Genomic DNA, 26,036 nt, shown 5'->3' on the forward strand with positions numbered 1-26,036 from the left:
TAGCCTCAGAACCTGGACCGCCACACTCAGCTTTGATCTGCTCTGAGCCACTTTCACACCAATGACAGGGAACAGAATTGCTCTTTCGGGCCTGCTCACCTAACACCAGGAAGCCGGATGAAAGGCTCTGAGGGCCCATTTCTAACAGGCTTCCCTCACACCGAGAACCAAGGTCTACCAATGAACACACCAGGCTTGTGTGGAGCAGAAAGATCCTTTCCCACTTTCAACTTGCTTTGTGAATCCAGACAGCAAGGAGACAGAGAACCCACAGTGAGTTGGGGAGGTGGGGAAAGCCTCCCACACATGGAGGTTCTTTCTGTTCTCTCAGTCTAGTCATTTGAGGAACCCTGCCCAAGCTCCATGTGCAAAGAGAAGGTTTGAGCCAGGTCTGAGCCAGGTCTGAGCCAGGTCAGAAGGGAGTGCCAGGGAAGGCTTCGCAAGGCCAGTGACGAGCTCCAATTCTGCTCTTTTTGATATCTAAATTTTGAAGTAAACAGAAAAACCCCAATCCAAGTTGAAACATCCCAAGATGTGAGTTCGAGTTCGACCAGCTCAGTCCAAAGTCGTGAGCTGGAGTCACCTAACTCCACAGAGGAGGAGCTCAGCTCAGCAGGCAGATGTGCAGCAGGAGGGCAGGGCTCTGGACAGTTTTGCTAATCCTTGCTGATTGCCCTGTTGGAAGAGGAACCAGGCCTCAGGCAGCTGCCTGCGTGGACCTTCTTATAAAAATGTATAGACTGTCAGGGAGCCTTTAGCCAGTCCCCGGCAGGTACAGCGCTGGGGGCCTTTAGCTGGCACAGGGACTGAGGGGAGGATTTCTCAAGATGAAGCACAGCCTATCACTCAGCTTTGGAGACCCGCAGAAAGGAAGGGGTCCACATAGACACCTAGAAGCCCACACCAGCAGCTGCTTCAGCCAGAAGCCATCATCCTCCGAATCTGCTCCAGCCCTGGGAGAAGAGTTAAGGAGCTGCTGCTAAGTTGATATGGTGGAAGGAAGCACACTTCTGGATTTTACACGTATGCTCTCAGGAGCCCTCCTGCCTCCCTGCCCATGTGGAGAGCCCAGGGCCACACCTACGGAGGGGAGACACACCTCCAGTTTAGTCCTAACACCCTTTCAGGTCACTTTGGCATTGGAGCATAGATAATCTTCTGGAATCTACTGAAAGGCAAGACTCTGGGCTGTAGTTCCACTTCCTTAGCTTTCCCATGCCTTTTCCTGTCAACACCAAATGCGTCCCATCAGACCTAAGACTCAGTCCACAGCAGCCAACGCAGCGGGCACATGCGAAACTTGCTTTCCTGGGAGGTTGTCATTCTGCCAACCAATAAAGCAAACACATCGGGCCTGCCATGAGTCCCTGGGAAGGGCATACAGAACAAGCCAGCGGGGGTGGGGGTGGGGGAGGCTTCCAGGGCTGTTAACTCACTCAGCATCCTCTCCAGGGTGCTTTCCTCTAACAATACAAGGAGACACACCAATGCTGCCCAGGTCATCTGATCTACAGTCAGTTTCAGTGCGTGGTCAAAACCAGGCAGATTCTTATGCACTCCTCCTGCCTTAGTCTATACATTCTTTCTGAGGTTGTTTCCCAACTTTCAGAGCACTAACAACCAGACAGATCCAAAGGTAAAGCGGCCACAGCACCGCCCCTTACGTTGTACTGTAGCATTGATTTTTTTCCCTTGAGTCTATTAGATCTCTGTTCGAAGGGGTTTTACAAGCAGGGTTCCTTGAAAACATCCTGATACTGATTGATATCTAAAGCACGAAGGGAGTGTGAGATCCTGGCACGTATCTTGCAGATGTTAGTTGGAAGCAGATTTAAATGCTGAGTCACAACACAGTGTCTAGTGCACAGTAAGTGGGATCACTCGATGAGTCTATCAGGGAGAGTCAGATGCATCATCCACACCTGTCGGAGTGGAGGAAATGCTGGAAGGAAATAGAACACCCACAAGAGATGAACGGCAGCTGGCTTCCTGGTTCCTGCTCTGAGTGTTCTGAAAGGACCTATAGGGCTACACCCAGTGTGGATAGTCTGAGCTAAGCTCTGCCCTCCTCCCCCAAGAGCAAGGCAGTCCCTCGTGCACTTTACTACGGCCTCCATGGATGTGGCTGCTGTATGTTTAACCCATGCAGGAGCTTGCCAAGAGCTAGAGATCTGACCCCTAGGGCATGTGGCCTTTACCTCCAAACCCTCAGGTCCACTCTGCTCTCTTCCTTGACAGACACCACAGATCTTTACAGCAATGTTCATGACAACATATTTAGACATGAGTGCTCTCATATGTAAAATACTATACTTGAAGGATGAGGCAAAATCTATACAGTGAGCCCTTGACACCCATGAGGTAGTTCTAGGACCCCCAGAGACACCAGCCGATGGGTGGTGAAGTTTATCGCATAAATGGCTTAATACTTGTGAGGAACCTATGCAGTCCTTCTATGCACTTCTCTTCTTGTTCGTTTTGAAATAGGTTCTCGTGCAGCTCAGGCTGGCTTCAAATACAATATGTAGCCAAGTGTGCCCTTGAACTCCTGTCCCCTGCCTACACCACACAGGGATGGGATTACAGGTGTGTGCCATCACACATGGCCTCCACATACGTTAAGTAATCTAGATCCACCTTCAGAAAAGATGTATTTTTTTTAATATTTTAAGCCATGATTAATTGAATGCACAAATCCTAGATATATGGATATATATGGTACACACATGTATAAATTTCATTATACACACACATACACATATATGTTCCTTACACATATGTAAGGCAAACCTATTGCTAACAGATTTAGTCCTCATCATGTTTTTTCCCAAGTTCTTGAAATAAAACCGAGTCCTTGAAGGGAATATGGGTTTCCTTTGCATAAAAAGAATTCTTTTCAATCCTGAAAATTTTAGACACCAGGAGGTAAATATCTGTCTGTGGGAAATGCAATATGACACACACAGGTAATTTTGTACAAAGGGCTGGAGAGAGTTTCTCACTGTGTCTTGCTATCAAATAATGATTTAGAGAGGGGAGTCTCTCAAACAGTGAACTGCTATGTTGTATTATCTCCAAGTGGAATGCCCTGGGTCTCCAGAATACAGCCAGGACCGCTGAGTGTCCTCTAGCTTTCAGAGACCCAGCAAGTGACTCCTGCCCTACTCAACCATGGAGGCCAGGGAGGAAGGAGGGGAGGAGGAAATGAGAAGAGGGAGAGAGGGGGGAGGAAGAAGAGGGAAGGGGAGGGAAGGAGGAAGGGAGGCAGGAAAGCAGGGAGGCAGGAAGGCAGGGAGGCAGGGAGGCAGGGAGGCAGGGAGGCAGGGAGGCAGGGAGGCAGGGAGGGAGGGACACAGGAGAGGAGACAGATGAAATGCAGGCCAGGAAGAACAGGGAAGGAAGGAGGGCACAGGGTACGAACCTCCACCAGTCTCCAGGCCTCACTGATGATCGCGTACTGCAAGCGGTTCAGGACAAAGCCATCGATCTCCTTCAGGACTCTCACTGGGGTCTGTCTAATCTTCTTCATCAAGGCATAGGTTCTGTCCATTGTGGCTGGAGCTGTCTCTGGGTGAGGGACTAGCTCAACCAGCGGGACATAATATGGTGGATTGACCTGAGGAGAGGGAGAGAAGAGGGTCAAGGTGACTGCTGTCAGTGGGTGTTACTCTGGCTCACTACCCACCTAGGAAGGGGCAAGTCGGGGGTGGGCAACTTTGGAAAAGTCCCTAGATTCTAGACTTGAGAAAGGAACACATATACAGAATTGTATGGTTTTGCTTTTGAAAAGAACACACAAGTTGCCCCTTGCCGTTCTGCATATACTTACGGAGAACCCCAAGTTCTTCAGTCTCCTCAGGACGAGCTACTGTATCAGTAACTGGTAGAGCTTTACCCTTCCCCACTGTCCAGAACCACTTTCCCTTGCTAGCCTTCTCCTGTGCCTATGTTAAGAACAGAACAGGAAAGCCAGGTGTGGTGGCTTCTTGCTCATACCCCAAAGCTGGGGAAACTGAGGCAGAGGATAAACAGACACTAGCTTGAGTTGTGAGTTTCAAACAGCCTGGGCTATAGAGTAAGCAAAACTACTCCATAAACAGAACCCCCCAAAGCTTGGCACGACCCTGATTCCTCCTGGTGTACCTCACCCACTCTGGCCACCTCATGTCCCATTCTGTTCTGGAAACCAGCAGGCCACACAGCACCTCAGCCGTCTCGCACTTTGAGTGGCTGGAGGCAGGAGAAACCCAGAGGTGTGGTCCTCATCTTGGTTCCTTGGCTATTTCTCAACAAGAACTACCAAACATCCCAAGAAAACACAGCTCAGTAGTGCCTGATGAGCCTGTACTATGCCAATCTGGCCCGTGAGGAAAGTTCCTCAATGGCTTTTCCTCTGTACACTGTGATGACTGCAGAAGATCGCACAGATTTCCTCCACAGTGACTTCTAATGGGGGTGGGGGACGTGCGTGTGCCTGTGCTCGTGTGTGTGTGTGTGTGTGTGTGTGTGTGTGTGTGTGTGTGTGTGTGCGCGCGCGCGCGCGTGCACATGCATGGGTGTGAAAGGTGTCACTTCAAGAAGGCAACTGGTCTACTCAAGGGTACGCTTTATTATTTTTATGTTATTTTAAATTGTATTTTATTTTATTTAAAAAAAAATCAACTGTTGATATGAAACTCACTATGTAGTCCAGACTTGCCTCAAACTAACAGGGATCCCCCTTCTCAACTTCCTGGGTTCTGGGAATACAAGGATGAGTCTATGGTTTTTTGTTTTGTTTTGATTGGTTGGTTGACCAGATGGGTTTTTTTTGTTTTGTTTTGTTTTTGTTTGTTTGTTTTTTAGTGCTTTTGTTTTTAGTGCTGGGGACTGAACCCACAGTTTCACTCACTCTAGGCAAGCAGTCTACCACTGAGTTATATCCCTGGCTCAACTCTAAGTGAATAATTTATATAAATCAATGTCCCAGTCTAATCACCTGTCTTCTGTCAGATTCTTATAAAGCTGTCTAACTTAGGATCTTTTTAGAAGTCAAGATCATGGAGGCTAGTGAGACGGATCAGAGGGTAAATGTCCTTGCTGCCAAGCTTGAGAACCTGAACTGAATCCTAAGGACCCACATATTGGGAGAGCAACTCCTGCAAGCTATCTCACGACCTCAGCATGTGTATGCACATGTACGCGGAGTACATAAATATAAAACTACAAAGAAAAACACCAGGATCGTAAAAAACTGGAAGTACACACACCTTTATCAGATAAACTATACTTCAGTGCAGACTGGAGAAGCTGGGCTCCAGGTCTCTGCAGCACAAGCGGAAAGACAGGCATGTGTCTCTTGATGTCATGGAGACATTTTATTGTGCTAATACACTATAGGGTGTGCAGTGGTGGGGACAGACTAGAGAGGGAACTGAGATTTAAGAGGAAAGCCTCCTTCAGGAAGGAAGGTTTTCAAGATGGGTAGTCAGGACAAGCACAAAGGTGTGTGTGTATTTAATATCTCTGAGCCACCCACCTAGGGTGGTTAAAGTGGTCAACTTTATGGTAGGTGGAGGTGTATGTTACCACAAGTAAAAAAAATTACTAAAATTAGAAATTACAATGTTCTAAATACCACCTCTACCTCTACCTCTACCTAAAAGTTCTGGTGTGGTTTCTGTAGCCAGTATAAAAGTAGTGTGGCAGGGCTGGGCATGGTGGCTCAGGCCTTTAATCCCAGCACACGGGAGGCAGAAGTAGATAGGCCTCTGTGAGTTTGTGGCTAGCCTGGTCTACACAGAGACCAGACCAGCTAGGGTTATATAATGAGATCCAGTCTCAAAAGAAAAAGTGGTATGGCTGTCAAATATTGGACCCTTCAAACCTCCTGAACCTGAGCACAACTACCCTCACTTCATCCACAAGCTGCGGGACGAGCTCTCACCTTCCCAGAGCACCTGACCTCTTCTGACATTGAAGAGTCAGTCCCTGTTTACAGTTTGAGATAGCAGCCCCTTGGGCCGTGCAGTAAACAAAGGAAAGGAAAGTGCGAAATGCCCCAGAGGGCAAAGGAAGCCCACTTCAGATAGTGACACCACTTCAAAGCCTGCCTGGCGGAGAATTCTTCTGATGGGTCTAACTGGGGCAGAGTGATTCCTGGTAGCTGGCACAGATGTCTCTGTCCCCTCCTAGGTAATGGTGCCATGGTCTCCAGACACTGCAGGACAATCGACCACCCACAGGCCATAGGGACCCCTCCTCTCAAGCTTTCTGGGAAGTAAACTGAAGACCCCCATATAAACATGTCCTAATTCCAACCCTCCTCCAGCCAGGTGCCCGGGATGCCCAGAAGCGTGCGTGTGCAGCACACCAGAGCTCCCTCAGGCAAGGGTGTAAATCAATGGACTAGTTTGGTGTCCCCCACAGAAGAGACACAGGGAGCTGGCCTTTCATCCCAGCTCCTGGGGGGCAGAGACAGGAGGTCTCAGGCTTGAGAACAACTTGGACTTCATGACAAGACCCTGCAGAATAAGAGGGTTGGGGGTAGAGCTCATTGGTACAGCCCTTTCTTAACATACAGGAGGAAAGCATGGTGGCAGGTCCTTCTCTACTTCCAGAAAGAGATGCCCAGCAGCTGACAAGGAACCCTTGTCCACCCCAGCATCTGTGGCCAACACCTAGGCAGCCTGGCCTACAGAGCAGTGAGGCACCATAAGCTCCACCAGACACCTTGATTCCTTAACAGAACAAGAAAGAAAATGAAGGCTGGGATGTTGACTGCCTGTGTCCTGCCCTTCCGTCCAAATCCCTCTAAAGCCAACCTCCCTACATACACATAACCAACTCTTGACTTCATCCTACAGAAAGACAAACTGATATAAAATACATCTGAGGGGGACAAAGGCTATAACTGGGAAGGTGGGTACAAGCCCCTTCTTGGGCAGCTCCACGTAGCAGATCTTCCGCAGCCTCTGAGGGGGCAGTCCAGGAAGCCCCATGCTGAAACCCACCTGAGGGCCTCTGTGCTGACAGCACACGCCCAGTTCTCAACACCTTCCATTCACCCCTGGAACAGAGATGACCAGAAATTCTACCCTGCCCCTGCAAAAACGTGCTTGAGAACACGGAGCTGTCCTAACACGCCGGCTGAAGCTTCCCTGTGTGGAGGTGGAGGCCACAACCTACTGCAATGATAAATAGCCACTGTGCCAGGGCCTTGCAGGGGCATGACCAGGCTTCCTTCTCCACATCTGACTTCCTGTCCAGGCAAAGATCCCAGAGGACAACAGAGCCGAGGAGGTGAACTCAGCCACTCTGCTCTGGTCTGTGCGGCTAGGAGAAAATGTAGATTCTCAAAGACTTGGAATGACTCTTGAATATTTAGGACAGTCCAAATTATTCAAGATGGTGCACCACTCCCCCACGTGCCGTGCAATGACAGAATCCAGGAATCCAACTTTGGTGGTCTGATGTGCTTTAGTTAACATCCATTTTGGCTAAACAAACAAAAAAAGCTTATAAAAACAACAAAAAATTAATTCTCTCTCTGTCTCTCTCTCTGTCTCTCTCTCTCTCTGTCTCTCTGCCTCTCTCTCTGTCTCTGCCTCTCTGTCTCTGTCTGTCTCTCTCTCTGTGTGTGTGTGTGTGTGTGTGTGTGTGTACTCTTGTGTCCTGCTAGGACGGAGACCTAGGGCCTTTTGTAGGCTAAGGCAATTACTCTATCACTAAGATACAGCCCAAACCCAGAGATCAATTTGGGGTGGCATTTGTTTATTTATTTAAAGTCTTACTCTGTAGCTTCATGTCAGCCTTGAACTTGTGAATGATCCTCCTGCTTCAGCATTCATAGTCCTGGGATTACAGGGGTGAATCACTGCAGCTAATTCTACAGAAGTGTGGGTTTATGCTTTAGTTTGGGGGGGGGGCTAAATTTTGTTCTTTAATATTTTTTATTTTTTTAAATTAAAATACAATTATACTGTTTTTCCCTTTCCTCTCTCCAACCCCTCTCATGTACTCTGATAGCCCCTTTCCCTTTGTGGTTTTACTATTCCTAATACAGCATTCTCTGTCCATAAACTGTTACTCGTATGTATTTGCACTATTTCAGAGCTGACCACCTAGTATTGGGTAATCAAGTGGGGGCCATGTCTTTGGGGAAGACTGTTTCCTCCCCCTCTTGGCATTCCTTCTAAGTTGCCTGTAGTTCTTGGTCTGGTATAACTATGGGTGTTATCTTTGTTTGGATCCATGTTAGGGTCTTGAAAAACTTTATGGCTGTAGTGTCTCCAACATTTCTAGGAAATACAGTGTCACAGCAGACTTCTTGTTTCTCTTCTCCCCATCTCCCATGAGGATCCCAGAGCCTTAGGTGCCGTTGTGCTATAAATATATCCATTGGCCCTGGGCTCCACTGGATCTCTTGTTCTCTGCATTGTAATTGGCCGTGGTTTTCCGTAAGAGTCTCTGTCTGTTGCAAAGAGGAGTTTCTTTGATAAGGGGTGAAAATCATGCTTATCGGCGGGCATAAGGGTAAATATTTAGAGTGTAGCTAGGAATGATGGTGATTTAGTAAAGCAGTGTTAAGGTACAAAACGCTGTAAGTGACCTCAGAGTCAAGGGGGACAAGATTCTTGACTTGATCCTCCAAGATCAATGACTTCACTCGTCCTGAGTAGTTGGCATAGTTTCCCTTTTGTTGATCAGGTCAATGCCCAGCTAGACAGCTGCTGGTTACTGCCAACGTAGGAGGGCCACTGCTGCACCCTTGGGGTCATGGTGCCATGCTGGTGCTGGTTATTACTGTGGTTCATAGGTGTCATAACCAGGTAGGACTGCTGTTTGCTTCTCTCCCTCCATGCCTTGTACATGTCATGGTCACGTATGATAAAAGCTAGTCTGCATGGAGGACACTTTCTAGCCAACTCCATCTCCGGTCCTCCCAGTCCTGTACCCAGAGTATACTGTGTCTTCAGTATCTGTGTTTGAGCGTTTGAGTGAGGGTCTCATAAATCCTGGCAGGCCTCAAACACACCATGCAGCTGAGGGTGACCTCCAGCACCCAGCCCCTAAGATCCCCCTGCCTCTGTTTCCTGAAAGCTGGGTTCCAGGCCTGTGCTACAACCCCCCCATACATACACACACACACACACACACACACACACACACACACACACACACACACACACAACAGTTTCATACATTATTAGAGATCGAATCCAGGGTCTCCTCATGTGCACTAGAAAAGCCATTTATCAACTGAACTTGTGCCTAAACAAGCTAGAAAGTCTTTTTGAGACTGTACAAGTAATTTCTGAAGTCTTTAAGTTCCTGTCTTATCTAACTTAAGTACAAAACAACTGGTTAGAAATAAACGGTTTTATACAAGCAAATGCCTTTCTCTGCAGTAGCCAGTGACTGTTGTCAGAGGGATATTGTGTGTGTGTGTGTGTGTGTGTGTGTGTGTGTGTGTGTGACATCTGTCTATCACAGGAGAAAAGAGAATGTCATGGCCTTGATGCCTGGGTGCTTTCAGTTAGTGTCCCCCTTGACTCTGAGGTCCCCTGTGTGTTTTGTACCTGATTGTGGCTGTTTCTAGTCTATGTTCTTTTGGTTCTGTGGCTGTGCCTCTGATGATCCACTGTCCTTCTGTATCTCACAATACAGGAAACCTTTGAGTCTAGACAGCCTGTGTCCTGACATTTAGTACCTGGTGGGTATCCAGTTGCTCATCCCTTTTCTTCACACTAACCTGTCTGGCACCTCCTCCCAACTGCTCCTCTTTGGAAGAAAACTTTCTGTGCTCCCCACCCCAGCCCTGAGCCCCTCAGCCTTCAAATGTACTGCATCGTGGAGGGTCAAACTGTAGGAGACCCTTACTTCCTCAAAGCAGCATTTCCAACGCGCATGCTGCTGCTGTGTACCTGAACTCACACAGTTCTTCAGAGGAACTTTCGTGATCCTCCAGAACATGGCTGGTGGGGCTTCGTCATCCCAAAACGCTCTGGATATCTGAAATGTTTTGAGCTCTGACACTGTTCTCAAAAATCTAAACTTTGGAGCTTTTTGGCTTTGGATTAAGACCACTCGACTGGTGAAGACTACGTCAGTTCTGAAACAGTCTCTGTCCCGGGCATTTCGGCTAAGGAGTGTGGCTGCGGTTTGAATGTGAGCTGCTCTGTAAGGCTAAACAGAAAGCACAGCAGTTAAGACACTGGTTGCTTTTCTAGGGGACTCAGGTTCGATTCCCAAAACCCTCATGGAGGTTCGCAACCACATGTAATTCCAGGTCTGGGGATCTGACTCCTCTTCTGGCCTCTGCAGACACAAGACAGACACACGGTACACAGACACACATTCAAGCAAATCACCCAAACACACCACATAAATTATATATATATAATATATATTTATATACATATATTAATGTCAGATGAATATTTATATAAGCATATATATTATATTCACATATTATATATATGATAATATATGTGTATACACACACACACATATATCATGTCAAAAAAAAGAAAAAGAAAGCCACTAGCTCATATGCTTGAACACTTGGTCCCCTCTTGCTGGTGCTGTTCTGGAAGGTTGTGGAACCTTTGTGTCTTCTCAGTGAAGAGAGTGCGTTCCTGTATAATGGGCCTTGCAGTTTGTAGCTGGCCCTGCCTCCAGCTCTTTCTCTGTTCTCTCCACTATGCTTTCTCTGCTGTGATAGCTATCCCCTCAAACCAGGAGCTAAAACAACCCCGTCCTCCCTGTATTTGCTTCCTGTCAAGCATTTCACCAGATCAACAAGGAAAGTAGCTGACACAGACATTCGGTCTATATTCTCTAATCTCCCAACCAACCTCCTCCAGCACCCCCACCCAGCACCCCTGCCTCAGTGTGTGGGCTCTCCCACTGACGTCATCATGACCCCATCCCATATCCTCCTGCTTGCTCCTGCCCTACGGCCTTGGCTTATGCAATACCTCAGCTTCCAGCACAGTTCTCATCAACCACGCCAGTCTGGCACTGTTCCTCTGTGTAGCTTTTGGCTGGTAATGATACACAACAGGACATCACGTTTATCATGGCTGAAGCTTTCCCACCCAAACAGGCTGTCCTGGTTCTTCGTGGTCATGCCAAGTTCACGGTCAGGACTCCAGCATCACTCACTGAGTGACCTTTAAAGCCCCTGTGCCTGCTCTGTGCCCTCCCAATGACATGCTAACCTCAGAAGGACTCGCTGAGCCCTCCCTCACCCGCTAATGAGAACCGGTGGCCTGGCTCACCACTTAAGGTGTTTCTGGTGAGGAAACGTTGTTAGTCAGTTACAGTAGATGGTGAAAGGATCAGCAGGGAAACAAAGTTTCACCTCAGACGCCCTAAATCAGAATTTTGACAGTGGCACCCATCAGATCTGCATCTTAACAGATCTGATCCTATTGTGAAAGTCACAAAGCCAGAGACATGACATGTCTACAAACTCCTGTGTGGTGTGTACATTTAAACCCCCCTCCCCCTCCCCCTCCCCCTCCCCCTCCCCCTCCCCCTCCCCCTCCCTGTGTATGTGTATGTATGCACTTGTGCTATGGCCACATTTGGAGGTCAGAGGTCAACCTCGAGAGGAGCTTTTGTGGCTTGAAGCTGCATACCCAGGGCAAACTGACCCTTAGGCTTCCAGGGTTCTCCTGTCTCTACTTCCGATCCTCTTGTAGGGGTTCCAGGATTACAGAAGCACACACTGCTATTCTCAAGGGTTCAAACCCAGGCCCCTCATGCTTACAAAGCACATGCCTTGTCCACTTAGCCACACCCCCTGCCCCCACCCCAGCCCACATGGATATTTAATACAGCACCCCCTGATCCCCGAGCCCACAAGGACATTTAATACAGCACTTCTGCTCTAATGACTGCTTACCCAGCAACTGGCACTATACCACATGCTAAGTGCCCAGAGGGTTAAAGCAGTAAATACTGCTTGTTTTATGCCACGACACCTTAGACACACAGATAAAATTCCAAAGAATTTTGGATCCTATTCCTTTTTTTTTTTTAATGATGATATTGCACAATCCTAAATGTATACAAAACCGCCAAGGAGTATGATACTGACTAACAGATTGTGTGGATTGTGCCTCCATAAAGCAGTCAAGATATTTGCAGATCCAGTGCAAAGTATCGCCCCTAAAAGAGAATGAGATACAATCAAGTCCCAGACTTACTCCCCTCCCTAGGGCTGAAGTGCACCTTGGTACATGCCAGGCATGTGACAGGACCTGGGCTTGATCTCCAATGCTACACAGGAACAAACAAGCAGCATACTCACAGGATGAGCCACGATGCACTGCTTCACATGTGCCAAGCCCGTGAACAGCTTGGAAGGCAGCAGGCATGAGCTAGAGCTGCTGAGGATGACCTGGTCGTCCACAATGCGGTCCAGCTGGGCAAAAATCTTCTTCTTCAGTTCTAGGTTCTCCGGAACGCACTCCTGAAAGGGACACATTTTAGATGACAACTTGCGATCAAGACAACAGCTGGGCTGTATTGGCTTTGTTTCTAAAAGGAATCAATTTAGAAATGATGGATCTCAGGACCCACAGTCCCAGTGTAGAGCACCTTGAAAACAACTGAACCAGGAGGCTTCCCTGACTTTTCCCTGGCCTCCCCTGAGACACACAGGAGATAAAGAGGTATCTTAGTTTTGAAGACAGGGACCCAGACAGAAAGAACCTACCCAGGAAGCCTTGCTCATTCCCTAGTCTGTAACCTTTGGGTCAGGATCCCTTTGCCTACTGCTTTACCTGAACAAACAAACATTCTCTCTTCACCCAGCCAGAAAACCAGCAGAGTGTTGTGGATCTGACTTTTGTCCAGTCCTAAGCCACATAAAATGTCATTACGATGCATGTGTGTGTTCTTATAAGGTTCTACTTTAGACCGTGTCAGGGGAGAGACAAGGTCGCCCAGTGTCCCCTGCAAAGCAGGGCAGGAGTGTGAGAGCAGAAGATTCCTGTCTGGGAGTGATGGATGGGGAGGTGGGGGTGGGGTGGGAGGGGACACGACTCCTGGGTTTAGAAGGAAGTTCTGAAAATTCTCACCCTAAGGAGCTCTGTGGGACTTGGGGGTGACTCAGATTCCACTTCCCACTTCCCAGATGGGGCTGTCAGGGAAGCTGCCAACCTGAAATCCTCGAGATGGAGAGTCAGGGAGCCTATCCTACAGCAAAGCTCACAGGAGCCCTCCCTCTGGTTTGCCGCTAGGGAACCCGGGTGCTTTCATCAGGGCACACATGTCCCCTATCTGCCCCCACCACACATCCAGGACCGTGGCGGGGAAAATCTCATCCACCTGTAACTCCCCAGAGGCACTCCAGGGCCCATTTCTAACTGGGAGTCCTTTTGAAAAAGACCTTTGTTTCTAACAATTGCCAAGTCCTAAATGGGGTGGGCGACCGGATGGAGGAGATAGAGGAGTGAGTTTGGATTAATTACTGCCGATAACAACCACTCAGAAATTCTAATTACAGGGCTGGGTGGGCCTGTGATGGCAATCGGCAGCCCAGGCTGGGAACTTGGGGCTGGGGAGGACAGCCTGCTCTGGGTGGAAGCAACCCGTGAGAAAGTGCCCTTCTGCACCTATGGGGACTGTACTGAGGGTCCCTCATACTAGAGCAGGTCCCTGGGAGGCGAGGGATCCCCAGCGTCCCTTTATGATATTCACTTCTTTTCACAATGGCCAAAGAGCCAATGATTCTAATCAACTAGGAGCTTCTTAACTTAAAAGAAAAACCCCAAACCCCTATGCCTGACCTAACACGGGTGAGGCTGAGGTTCCTGCATTTTTCACAAGCATCGCGGTGACTCCTCAAGCTCAGATTGACTACTATTCTCAAGTTCAGCTCCAAAGAGCACTGTGTAAAAGAAAGAGAGGGTCTGCCATACACCTGACATTCTACCGGTGTCAGGATCCCCCACCCAAGGTCAGCAGTACTCGCCCTTCCTAACGCTGCAACTCTTTAATCCAGCTCCTCGTGCTGTGGTGCTCCCCAAACATAACATTATTTTGTTGCTACTTCACAACTGTAATTTTATTACCGCTACGCATCTTCATATAAATGTCTGATATGCAGGATGTCTGTTGAGAACTGCTGCCCTAGCTGCTCACAGTACAGACAGAGTCATACTAGCACCTTGGTCACTTCTACAACTCCAATCACCCAGCCAATTCCACTGGGACATTTTATTTATGTAACATTTAAGGAGATGAAAAGAACCCCAAGAGCCCAACTACAGAAACTCAGTGTCGAAGCAATCTCAGAATTACTCTTCACAAATAAAAAAAAAAAAAAAATGTCAGCCTAATCCCAGCATTTGGGACATAGAGGCAGGAGGGTCAAAAAGGTCAAGTGTATCTTCTGCTACACAGTTTGAGATGGAAGAGAATCATATCACACCCAGAAGAATAAATAACAGGGAGGGAGGGAGGCGGGTGAGTGGATGGATGGATGGACGGACAGACAGATAGACAGACAGATATCTGTTGTTCTAGCAGAGGACCTGGGCTCAGTTCCCAGCACCTACATAGTAGCTCACAATCATCTGTAACTCCAGTTCTGGGGCGTCCAATGCCCTCTTCTGGTTTCTGTGAGGACTAGGAACACACAAGGTGCACAGATATACACACAGCCAAAACACCCATCACATAAAATAAATTTTAATTTTTTTTAAAAAGTTTTATTCAAAAGGGGAAGGGTCACACATTGTGTTTGTTTATATTTTTAAAAGTATAATCAGGCCACATGAAATTTTATTAAGATCCAAAGGCCATATAAGCATTGCATCTCAAACAGAACCAAAGAACGGAGTCATTTAAGAACTGTAAAGCCCATTGTGTTCCGTCCCCTTATCAAAGAGGGAAAAAGAGCTACAGTAGCTGGCTGTTCCTATTGAGTCTCTCCTGGATCAGTTAAGTCTGTGAGGTGGGTTCAGTTTAAATGGAGCCTTGTAGTCAAGCCAGAGGTGAAGACCGACGCAGAGCTCGTGTGAGTCGGGGAAAGAATGGCCTCATTGTGCGCCAGCCTGCAGATTCTCCTCTGAAATTCTACGCCTTTCTCCAAATCGTTTGATCATGACAGAGGCAAGAAAACTTGAACCAGAGGAAACCCAAACCTTCTACAATTATGTAAGGGTTTCCAGTGGCCTGTTGGCTTGAAATTTGGTTACTCTTGCTGTTGTAACCCAGTTGTGTGAGATGGACGGAGTCACAGACCTCAGGCTTCAATCGGTGTCACACGCTGGGTTCAGTTCCCTGCTATGCACTAAGGTAGCTCATGTCTGAAAAGGGGAGTGGGTCATTTTAGTCAGACCCCAAAGGCTGCAGCCCTCCTTGCCTTGATGGGCTGCTTAGATGGGACAAATAGCTATGGCAGCAAGGTAATGTGGATACTTGCTGATCTCTCATCCACACCCTCCTGCTTCTCCTGTCGGTCTGAATTGAAGGGGCCCATTTCTAAAAGAAGCTGCTTCATGTGAAGGACTTCCGGTGGGTGGTGCCATCACCACGGCAGACAACCAGCTTGCCTCTGCTGAATTAAAGTCTGACCACATCTCCCTACGGAGCTGATTTATTATTGTTTGTTTATTTGGGTTTACTTTGATTTGAGGGAGTGGGAACAATACGTCTAACAAATGATACAGTCATAACACCAGCAGTACCGTAGGCATGCCCAGATTTGGGCAGCAAAACCTAGCGACGAATGCTTGGGAAGTAAATTTGTGACAAAACTTAATTGTTAATTAGGGTTTCTTAATGGTTATCAAAATCGGCCTCCTTTTTTTTTTGTTTGTTTGTTTGAGGCAGTGTCCCATAGCCAAAGCTGGCTTCCCACTCAATATGTAACCGAGGCTGATGTGAAACTCTAGACTCTCCTGGCCTCCCTTCCCCCACCCCCACGCCTCAAGTTCTGGGATTCCAGGCATAAACATTATGGCTCTAACTCAGGGGCTGACAATTGAGCCAATCCTGACCCAACCCTCACTAGCCTCCAGACCCAGACAGTAGATGAAGCTAAACTTCAAGGCTGCTGCCTTTTCCCCTTCCCTTCTCAAACAGAAGAAACTGAACCATGGAGCTATGGGTATATGTCTTTTACTATAACTTTTATAAAAGTAAATCACAGACAAGCGGCAGTGTCTCCCTGTAGTTAAAGCTACCCGGATTCTTGAGAGCTTTGGCGACTGCACAATCACACAGCAGGTCAGCTCACTGGATGGTTACCAGAGGGAGCCCAAGTACCTGCTTTTCAAGTCCTGCCACAGGCCACAGGCTGTGCATTCCCACAGACGGCTGCCATGAGAGGCAATGATGAGGTTTTGAGTTAGTTTTTGCTGTTGTTGTTCATGACTCCCATCCTGCCCTGCCTCACACAATTTAAACAGCATCCTGTGACTCATGTAAAGTATCTAGATGAAAACTTCAATGTGCTTTCCAAGAAAACCCAGATGACTGCAGTACAAGAGATATTTTACACACAATACGGTTTTAAGAGCCGGTTTGAATGTGGAGGAAGGCCAGGGAGAGAAGCTGACAGCGCTTTGTGGAGAGACGCCAGGGCTGGAGGGGATCGGAGCACAGACTGTGAAGACTGCGAGGCAGCCTTGAGGCTAGTGCTTAATTTCCCTGTCTAATCACTGCCACTGCTCTCTCCTCCGTGTTTTCCCCAAGAGCACAATCTTTAAAACCTATCACAGGCTGCCACCCCTGAGGAGGTAGACAGGAAAAGGGAGAGAGGAAGAGGAAGAGAGACCTGAAAGGAACAAGGAGTTTCCCTGCTCTGGAAGAAGTGGTGTCATGTGTCAAGAGGAAAAGATGGTCGTTTTCAACACCCAACCGCTCAGCCAAACGAATGGTATTCAAATCAAATTAAAGCGGTTTTGGTTTTTGTTTGGTTGGCTTTTGAGGGTATTACATGCACTCGCTCTGCTAGCCTAGAACTTCCCACAGTGATCCAAAACAAATTACACCCAGAGATCTTCCCCAGGGAAACAGCACAGCAGAGCAGGCAGGCGGGCAGGAGTTGGGGGAGGGAGGGAGAGAGTTGGCCAGGGGAGGGGGGAGTTGTCAGGGGGGTGGGGGGGTGCGGGGTGGGGGGGCACCTGCACGCCAAGCGGTCAGTTCCCTGAGCTTAGGTGTTCTGCTTATAGAGATTAACGCTGTCTGTTGTGAAAGCAGTCCTGCCTCCCATGACGTCACAGCACCTCAGAAAGGGGGGAAGCGTAGCCCCACGCCATCCCTCTGAGCGCCTAGTCCCTTCCTCATTCCAGGGATACTTTTGTACCTTTTGTGAGATCATGTATTTAGAATTTAAATGCTTGACGTGAAAAATATAATAGAATAAAGACAGTTCACTTACATCTCTCTTTCTCCTACTGCTTTAGGGTGTTTCTGGTGTTTGCTAAGCCGTTGTGTGACTGGAGCCTCGAGAGAAGTGACATTCAACACAGGTTACTGAGGTTTCCTTTGTTCTTATAGGGAGTTTCTGTGTTTGGGTGTGCCCATGTGTCTGTGTCTGTGTGTCTGTGTTTAGATGGGATCTCAAGTGGCTAAGGCTCATCCCTGCCTTACCATGTAGCTCAGGACCATGAACTCCTGACCCTCCGGTCTCCCTCGTCTACCTCCCAAACGTTTGGATCACATCTATGAGCCACTATACTTGGCTACACATTGGTTAAACTTTTTAAAAAAGCTACTCATTCACACTAGACCAGATCAGGCTCTCACTCTGTAGCCCAGGCTGGTCCAGAGTTCACTCGGTAGACCAGGCAATCCCCATCTCTGCCTCTGATTATGCCACCATGCCTGGCTGCTACCTTTTAAGGAAGACGCTTTGCTATTTTCCAATAAGTTAAAAATCCACTTTAAATCACATCATGTTTTCTTCAATGTTGACACTGGATCCCATGCTTGCTCCTCTTCCTGATTCCCTTCTTATCCAATTGATCTGCTTCCCTCACGGTGCACTGAAGAGAGCACACACACTGCTCATTGCTTGAGTCGACTGACACCTCATATGTCCCGAGCTAGCCTCACTGTGGAGCTGAAGATAACCTTAAATTTTACAGGAGTGCACCACTAGGCCTGGTGTTGTGTGGTACTTGGTGTTCTGCAAGCTAAGCAGGCACTCAGCATCCCCAGACTGTGGAACGTCATTTCATCTGGGATAGGATCTAGCTAGGCAGCCATGGCTGGCCTGGAATCCGGTACGTCGTAGAGCACCTAGCCTCCAAGTTTTGGAGATCCTCTTGCCTCTGCCTCTCAATGCCAAGATGATGCACACACCACATCCTTTACTCACTTCTGCAAAGAGAGAGTCCTAATTCTTTCTGTTATATATTGAATACTTGTTTTTTTTTAATTTCTTTAAAAAAAAAAAAAAAACACTGATTTTTCTTTAATGGTCCTATTCGGTGCTTTTGTTGGGTGAAGATTTCTACTACATGCCAGACATGGAGGAAAACACACATAACCCTAGCTCTTGAGAGCCAGAAGCAAATGGATCAGAATTTTGATGCCACCCTGGGCTACAGGAGACTTGTTTTAAAAGATAAGATTTGAAATGTCTACTACAAATGTAGACACTCTAACTGTCAGTCTCCAGTGTGATTCCAGTCTGTGTCAACACGGACAGCGGAACATGAGTGGCTGGCAATCAGCTTTCCTAGACTCCAAATGGAACCAACCAAACGTTCACATGGTGTGTGACGTAGGGCAGAGACAGCCATGGGCTGGCCCTTGGGTCTTAAACAGGAACTCACTGAAGCCATGGAGTTTCCTTAACAGTAGCAAGAAAGGAAGGACCCCATGTAGATGACCTGCCTCACAGGGTCCCATAAAACTAGAGTCTAGCATGTGGCTATGTGTTGTGCTAGGATGTATGTATTGGTTTTTTTGCCGTGGTTATTGATCCACAACTCCTTATCCATGGCCTACTGCAGAGACTTTAATGTTCTCCTGCCTTTAGCTGGCCATAAGGAACTTCTCTGACCTTCCCTGACAGAGAGTAGGTTATACCCCTTTCCAGAAGAGTCTTGCCCATAAAGAAGGAATGTCAAGCTGCTACTGGAACCTTCAATTTCCTCACACTTACTCATGAAGTCTCCCCAGTAATTCAAAGGACAGGCTTAGGTGACCTGCCCTGATAAACAGGTGGGAAGTTGGGCAGGGTGCGAGCCCTAGGGAGGGTCTTCTGTCCTTGCCCTGACACCACAGCTCGTCCATTTCTTCATTTGCAGCCTTTATGATATGTTTAACAACAAACCAGGAATTCCTATGTCTGCACCCTACAATCTGATGGGACAAATTAATCAAACATAGTCATCCATTAGGCTATGGGAACCCTGATTTATAAGAAGTGCCGAGAAAAATCAGGCGGGCCTGGGGACCTGCAAGCCATAAATCACAACAGGGAGAGGCAGAGGTAGGAAGTTGTTGGAATCCTGATTGGCCTACTAGTTCCGGGAATGACACCTTGTCTCGAAAACCAACAAACAAAAGAGGAAAGAAACCAGGAACTTCTGGAAGACTTGCAGGGGTGGGGAGCTGCCTTAGGGGTTGTCATGTCCACCATCTACAAGGTTGATCAGACTGTAATTCCAGACAGGTAGATAGAACATTCCGGATCTGACAGTACAGCCTCCAGCCAGTGTCTGCTGCTGTGGAATTCGCAGCTTGCTTGGTGGGGGTGGGGGCGCACACCTACGTCTTCTGCAGTCTGTGTGGACTGTAAGAACACGAGGGAGGTATCGCCTTGTGACTGTCATAAGCCACAATCTTGAAGCTTTGTCATCTCCCATCAACAGAGGAGTGGGAAGGAGATGCTTCGTGTAAGTGCTCCTGTATGGTTTGTCTCTATGACCTTTGGGCTACAACACAACACAACCCAAGAGAGTCCTCATCAGGGTTCCTCACAGGTGCCAAGATAGCCGTTAAAAAAAAGAAAGGAAGGAAGGAAGGAAGGAAGGAAGGAAGGAAGGAAGGAAGGAAGAAAGAAATAGTCTATGACCCCGAAACATGGGTAGACAGTTTCATTCCGGGATGGGGGAGGGGGAAGGGAGAGGGAGAAAGAGAGAAAGAGTGAACATGCCAGAAACAAGCCTTTCTCCCATCAACTATGTAAAAACTTCTGATTCTAAAACTATGTTGTGCTAGAAACACAGTCTTCCCTCTTCAAAATTTTAAATGAGGTATTTCACTGTCAGAAAGTTATCAGGAAGGTGTTAACGTTAATCCCAGTACTCAGGAGGCAGAGGCAGACAGATCATGGACTACAGAGCAAGTCCCGAGACAGTTCTGGATATCCAGAGAAACCACGTCTCAAAAACCAAACCAAACCAAACCAATCAAAGCACCAGCACTGGAGCAGAGGCTGGCTTCACGGTCAGGGGTTACCTCAGTGCCCGGGTGAGGGTTGGTTCGAATACTGGAAAGGCGAGAAGATGAGGCACACTTAAAAGCCGTAGTCCAGTCATCAAGACTCAAGTCAATGAGAGACCCTGTCTTCAAAAACAAGGCAGACGGGGTTGGGGGATTTAGCTCAGTGGTAGAGTGCTTGCCTAGGAAGCGCAAGGTCCTGGGTTCGGTCCCCAGCTCCGAGAAAAAAAAAACAAACAAAAAAAAAACAAAAAACAAAAAAACAAGGCAGACAACTCCTGGGAAACAGAACCCAGGGCTGTTCTCTAACTCCACATGCATATCATACACATGAACACACTTTCACTTGTGTACCTACATACACAAACACTGTACACGTGTTGACACAAAATAAATAAGCGAATAAACAAATGAATGCATGAAATAGATCATGTCTTACAAGGAGGAAAAAGATAAAAATAGGAAGAGTCCGGGGTGTAGTCAGATGGTAGGCACTCGCTCAGGTAGGACCTGAGCTCAGCTTCTGGCACCAAAACACCAAAAATATTAGCAGACAAGTTGGGTGTGGTAACACAGGCCTTCAGTCACAGAACTTAGGAGACTGAAGTGGGGGGGGGTCATGAGTTCAAGGCCTCTATCTCAGGAAACCCCCCAAATTACTATTTCATTCGTGTGTGTGTGTGTGTGTATATACATATATGTATATACACACATACATATATATATACATATATATATGCAGAGTGCTACCCATCTTCATTGACATGTTTATACTTAAGAAAACACCAGTCCTATACAAAATTCAAGAATGTAGATTGTATTCCTATTTTTTACTTGCCTATGGTGTATTTCTGTTTTCAAGAATATACCTAGTACAGTGCCTAGTATGAGCATTATAAGAATGAATGAATGAATGAATGAATGAATGAATGAATGAATGAATAGCAGACCTTGGGTCTTGGGTCCTTTCACTAGGACAGAGAAACATGGTATTAATAAGGTAATTTGTATTATTTGTACTTATTTTTGCATTAAAGTTCTTTTTTTCTTTTCTCACCTCTATTTGTGTTTCTGGGCATGTATGTGTATAAGATGCATATGTGTATGTATGCATGTGTGAAGTGTATGTGTATATATATGTATGTGTGTGTATGAAATATATGTGTATGGGTGTGCACACATGTGAGGAGCCAGTTCTATGGAGTAAACAGAACAAGGTTTTTTTATGTCCACTGTACAGACAAAGGGCCTGAATTCAGTCCAGACAGACATATAGTGAACATTTTTATCGATTATTAATGAAAATTATGGGGCTGTATGTGTTGACTTCGTGTAATGCCCTAAGGCTTCCTGACTTCACCCATCTAGTGTGCTCTAACATTACATGTAAAGGAACTGGAAGAAAAAGCCTGAGATGACCTATTCCCGCCTTCACTAGCCAATCCTGGGCCCACGGGTCTAAGGCATACGCCCCTCACCATGGCTTGACAGGCTGTGCCTCAGTCTGTGTGTCTTCTGACTTAAGGTGACCCTGTTCAGAGTCTGGGTAGAGGCCCCTCTCCCACTAGAAGAGCGTGTTTGGAACCCTGATGGAGGCAGGAGATGGAGTGCGTGTATTAGCGGGACTTTGGGAAGGTAGATGACTGAACACGGACACCAGCCTCAGCGTTAGTATGTGACTCAAGGCACCCTTGTTAAGGAAGGGGCCTCTGCAGGGACCTTTGCCAGGTGAACTGAACGAGACAACATGGGGTGCTGTAAAAGACATGTTCGAGGGAGATGACAGCCACAGGCAAATGACTTAAAACAGGGCAAGCAACACACGCTGTGACCGAAGTAAGCAAAGCCATACCATGGTGCCAATCCGGACTGCCACTTACCCTCTGGCTAGATGTGACAGCAGACATGTATAAAAACGCCTCCAGTGTTCTTGCCCACACCAGGGCCTCATAGTGCACATAGCACTAGATACACCACAAGCCGTGCCTAGCAGGTTGGAGAGATGACTTAGCAGCTTGGGTGGCTCACAAATTCCTGCGACTACAGCTCCATGGGTATGTGATGCCCGTTCTGGCTTCCGTGGGCACTGCACTCAAGTGCACAGACACACAGACACACGTATGTAAATGATAAAAATCTTTAAAAACAAAAAATGACTCTTAGACACAGTTTAACTTTGGAAAACAATGGGGTAAGTTATTTTACACAGGTCCTGTTGCTAAGAACTGAAAAAGAATTATAAAAAAATTAATCCTTTGGATTCTGAGCATGGTCGTGTCCACACCTGTTAATTCCAATACTTAGAAGGCAGAGTCAAGAGGATTACAAATTCAAGGCAGCCTGGGCTGCAAAGTGAGATTTTTGATGTTGTTGTTGTTGTTGTAATTAATCCTCTCTTAAGATATTGGAAAGCATCCACAAGAGTGAAAACTTGCAGGTCAATATCCAGATAGGGAAAAACCTAAGGAAAAGCATTTCCACTCATACCTTAACTTTTTCTATTGGATAAGCAACTGTCTCAAAATGGAGGGGTAACATGGCTAACACAGTCAGCAGAACTTTTAACATCCTCAGAGTTCCAGGGCTGGGGGCAGGGGAGGCAAGTAGGATTCAGGCGTCTAATCAGGAATACCCTCATAGGGTTGTTCCCTAGGGATAATGGTGACAAGAGACAGACCCGTGTCTCTAAGAACGAAGGTGAGCCTTAACTCAGCTCTGACCCCAAGTACATTAGGGAAACCTGCTTCCAGCCCCTCTGTCTTCTAGAAACAGAACATCAGCCAGAGCCAGGCTTTTATACTGGTACTGTCTCACAACAAAACAAAGAAAGAAAATAAATACTAGGGACTCCTTGGCTGAAAAGCAAGTGAGAACAGAAACAGGGTCAAATGGCATTCAGGGAAGGTATTCTTAGGTGTGTACTTTGACATAACAATAAATAATACGTTTAAGAAATTAAAGGGTTTTGAACATTCTCATAATGAGACTATAAAAAGAATCAAATGGAAATTCAACAATTGAAAAAATGTGATTAACTTACATTAGCCTAGAGGATGCACACTTCAAAGCAGATCAGACTTAGCCAAAGAAATGAAGACACGTCGGGATAAAATATCCAAACTGAAGAATTGAAAAAGCAAGGCAGACGCATAGAAGTGCTAAGAGATGCCCACATACAGGTAGGTGCACCCAGAGGAGGAGCAGGAGAGACTGTGGATGGACGGGGACACAGGAGGAGGAAGGGATAACTTCTGAGCCTGACTAAAGGAGTTTCTCGGTGTTTGCTTGGGTTCCTAAGGATCTATTTTGAAGGGATCTATTTTGAAGGGGAGACGTGCACATTCAGAGGTCAACGTCCTCTTTGGTTTTTTTTTTTTTTTAAATATTTTATTTATTTATTATATATTATGATTACACTGTCGCTATCTTCAGACACACCAGAAGAGGGCATCAGACTCGTTTCAGATGGTTGTGAGCCACCATGTGGTTGCTGGGATTTGAACTCAGGACCTTGGGAAGAGCAGTCGGTGCTCTTAACCACTGAGCCATCTCTCCAGCCCTCCTCTTTGGTTTTTGAGAGCACCTCTCCCTGGGATCTGGGGCTCATTGACTAACCTAGGCTGGCTTAGCCAGCAAACCCCAAGGATAGTCCTGTCTCCACCTACCCAGTTCTGGGGTTACAAACAGGGCCCTGGGGACTGGACTTGGAGCCTCCTGTTCTCAATGCAGACACTTCCAGAACCGAGCCATCTTCCCATCCCCTTTTAAAGACTTGTGTTTAAGGCTCAGCTAGCCTGGCACCCTAAGCATGGAAAAACAAAAACTGTCTCAAACAAGGTAGAAGGCAAGGCCTGACACTTGAGGCTGTCTTCTGACTTCCACGGGTGCACTGTTAGCACATGAACACCACACACACACACCCAATCACACATTGCACTACACACATATATCACACACACACGGACCATGAAGATAATGGGTTGTAAGATTTTAAAAATTAATTAATTAAAATATATACGTGGAAGATGGCTCCTTGGGTAAGCCACGTTTGCCTTGCAAGCATGATGAACTGAATCTAGTCTCTGGAATACATGTATGACTCTGGGACACGATGGGGAATGCACTGGACATCATAGCATGAAGAGGGGGAGAAAGGATCCCTGAAGCTCACTGGACAACTTGTCTAGTCTAGTGAGCCACAGGCCAATGAGGGGCCATTCTCAAATATGGTGGATGCTGTTTCTCATGATGGTGCCTCCGGTTGTTTTCTGTCCTACAGACACACACACACACACACACACACACACACACACACACACACACACACACACACACATTTTTTAAAAGTTATGCCTAAATTTTCAGTCTAAGAAAGGAGGGTCCCCTTCCATATGGAGATGTAGAAAGTTTCTGTAGTTTTAAATACCACCAAGTCAAAGGCTCTCTTCATATAACTTGCCCAGGGAAGAGAACTGATTAAGATATTAAGATTCCCACCATTGGCAATATGATCAGCCAATGCTTCAGATAAACAGAGTTAGAATTCTTCTCATTAATAATACTATGTAAAAAGAAAACTTTCAAAGTCATGAGTCTCGGTCTTAAAGGACCAAGAGAGAGGCACTTAGGTACCAGCATTGTCAGGGTCTCTGCTGGTCTAGTTGGTTCTCTGATGTCTATTACATTGGGGGAGGCTTCCCTCAATGAAGAACAACCCTTCTTTCAAAAAAAAAGTGCATAGCTAAAGAATGAATGGGAAGTGTCTTATTCCCCTAACAAGCCTACTTTGATACTTGGAAACAATTCTACTGAAACCCTGGACTTAAAGATGACTGCATTTAACTGGGTACTGCAGAGAACACCTATGGTCTTGGTTATTAGAGCTGAGACAGGCGAACCCACTGAGCACAGGGGTCCAGGGCTATGTTGATTGGTGTCCACAAGTATTTGCCATCCTTATGGTGACCTCTCAGGAGTGGGGGACCATGGGGCTCTACATTCTGGTCAGTAGTGGGAAGGTGCCTATGAACATCTTCTGGAGCCTGGACAATATGACCAGATCTTGTCATTAAAATAATAATAGTAGTAGTAGTCATTGTCACTGTCATTGTATAGTGTGCATATTGTGTGCAACTTATGGTAGAGTTAGTGTGTCTCACCACTGCATTCACTTTGAGCAGTTATTTTTAGCTCAAGTTCTCTTAAGAAGCAAACCCAAAGACAGGACCAATCAAGAACTAGCACTTAACATCTGTGCATACGCCCATGTAAGGAACAGACCTCAATGCAGTATTTAGATGCTCAGGCTCCAACACTGTGAGTTGAACAAATCTCTTTTCTTACCTCCCCAATGGTCTAATGGGCAGGGTAAAGGTCTTTTCTTTATAAAGTCCCCAACCTCAGGTATTTTGTTATGGCAAAGGAAACAAGTACAAAACTGTCTGGTGTGAACATGAAAGTAAGTTAAAGGAACTATGCTAATATCCGAGAAGCAGACCTCAGGACAAAGAACAGTAGCAGACAGGAAAGACCAAGCACCCTGGAAAGTTGACTGCAGCTCCAAGAAGACGCGGGAATCCTAAACAGTGATGCCTCTCACAGCAGAGCATGGGGTGGAGAGAGAAGAGAACACA

General features: G+C 46.8%; 1 protein-coding gene across 2 annotated transcripts in view; it reads right to left on the reverse strand.

The window, feature by feature from the left end:
* Positions 1-26,036, reverse strand: part of Cryl1 (crystallin, lambda 1) — a 118,955-nt gene that overhangs the window by 21,882 nt on the left and 71,037 nt on the right. For both annotated transcript variants that reach the window (NM_175757.3, XM_087585251.1), the window contains 2 exons: positions 12,302-12,463; positions 3,422-3,616 (listed from right to left, as the gene is read on the reverse strand). In NM_175757.3, the coding sequence (NP_786933.1) occupies positions 3,422-3,616; positions 12,302-12,463 (357 nt within the window). The remainder of the gene's footprint in view (positions 1-3,421; positions 3,617-12,301; positions 12,464-26,036) is intronic.

This window comes from Rattus norvegicus, chromosome 15 (assembly GCF_021556685.1).
Source record: "Rattus norvegicus strain SHRSP/BbbUtx chromosome 15, alternate assembly SHRSP_T2T, whole genome shotgun sequence".
Lineage (NCBI taxonomy): Eukaryota > Metazoa > Chordata > Mammalia > Rodentia > Muridae > Rattus > Rattus norvegicus.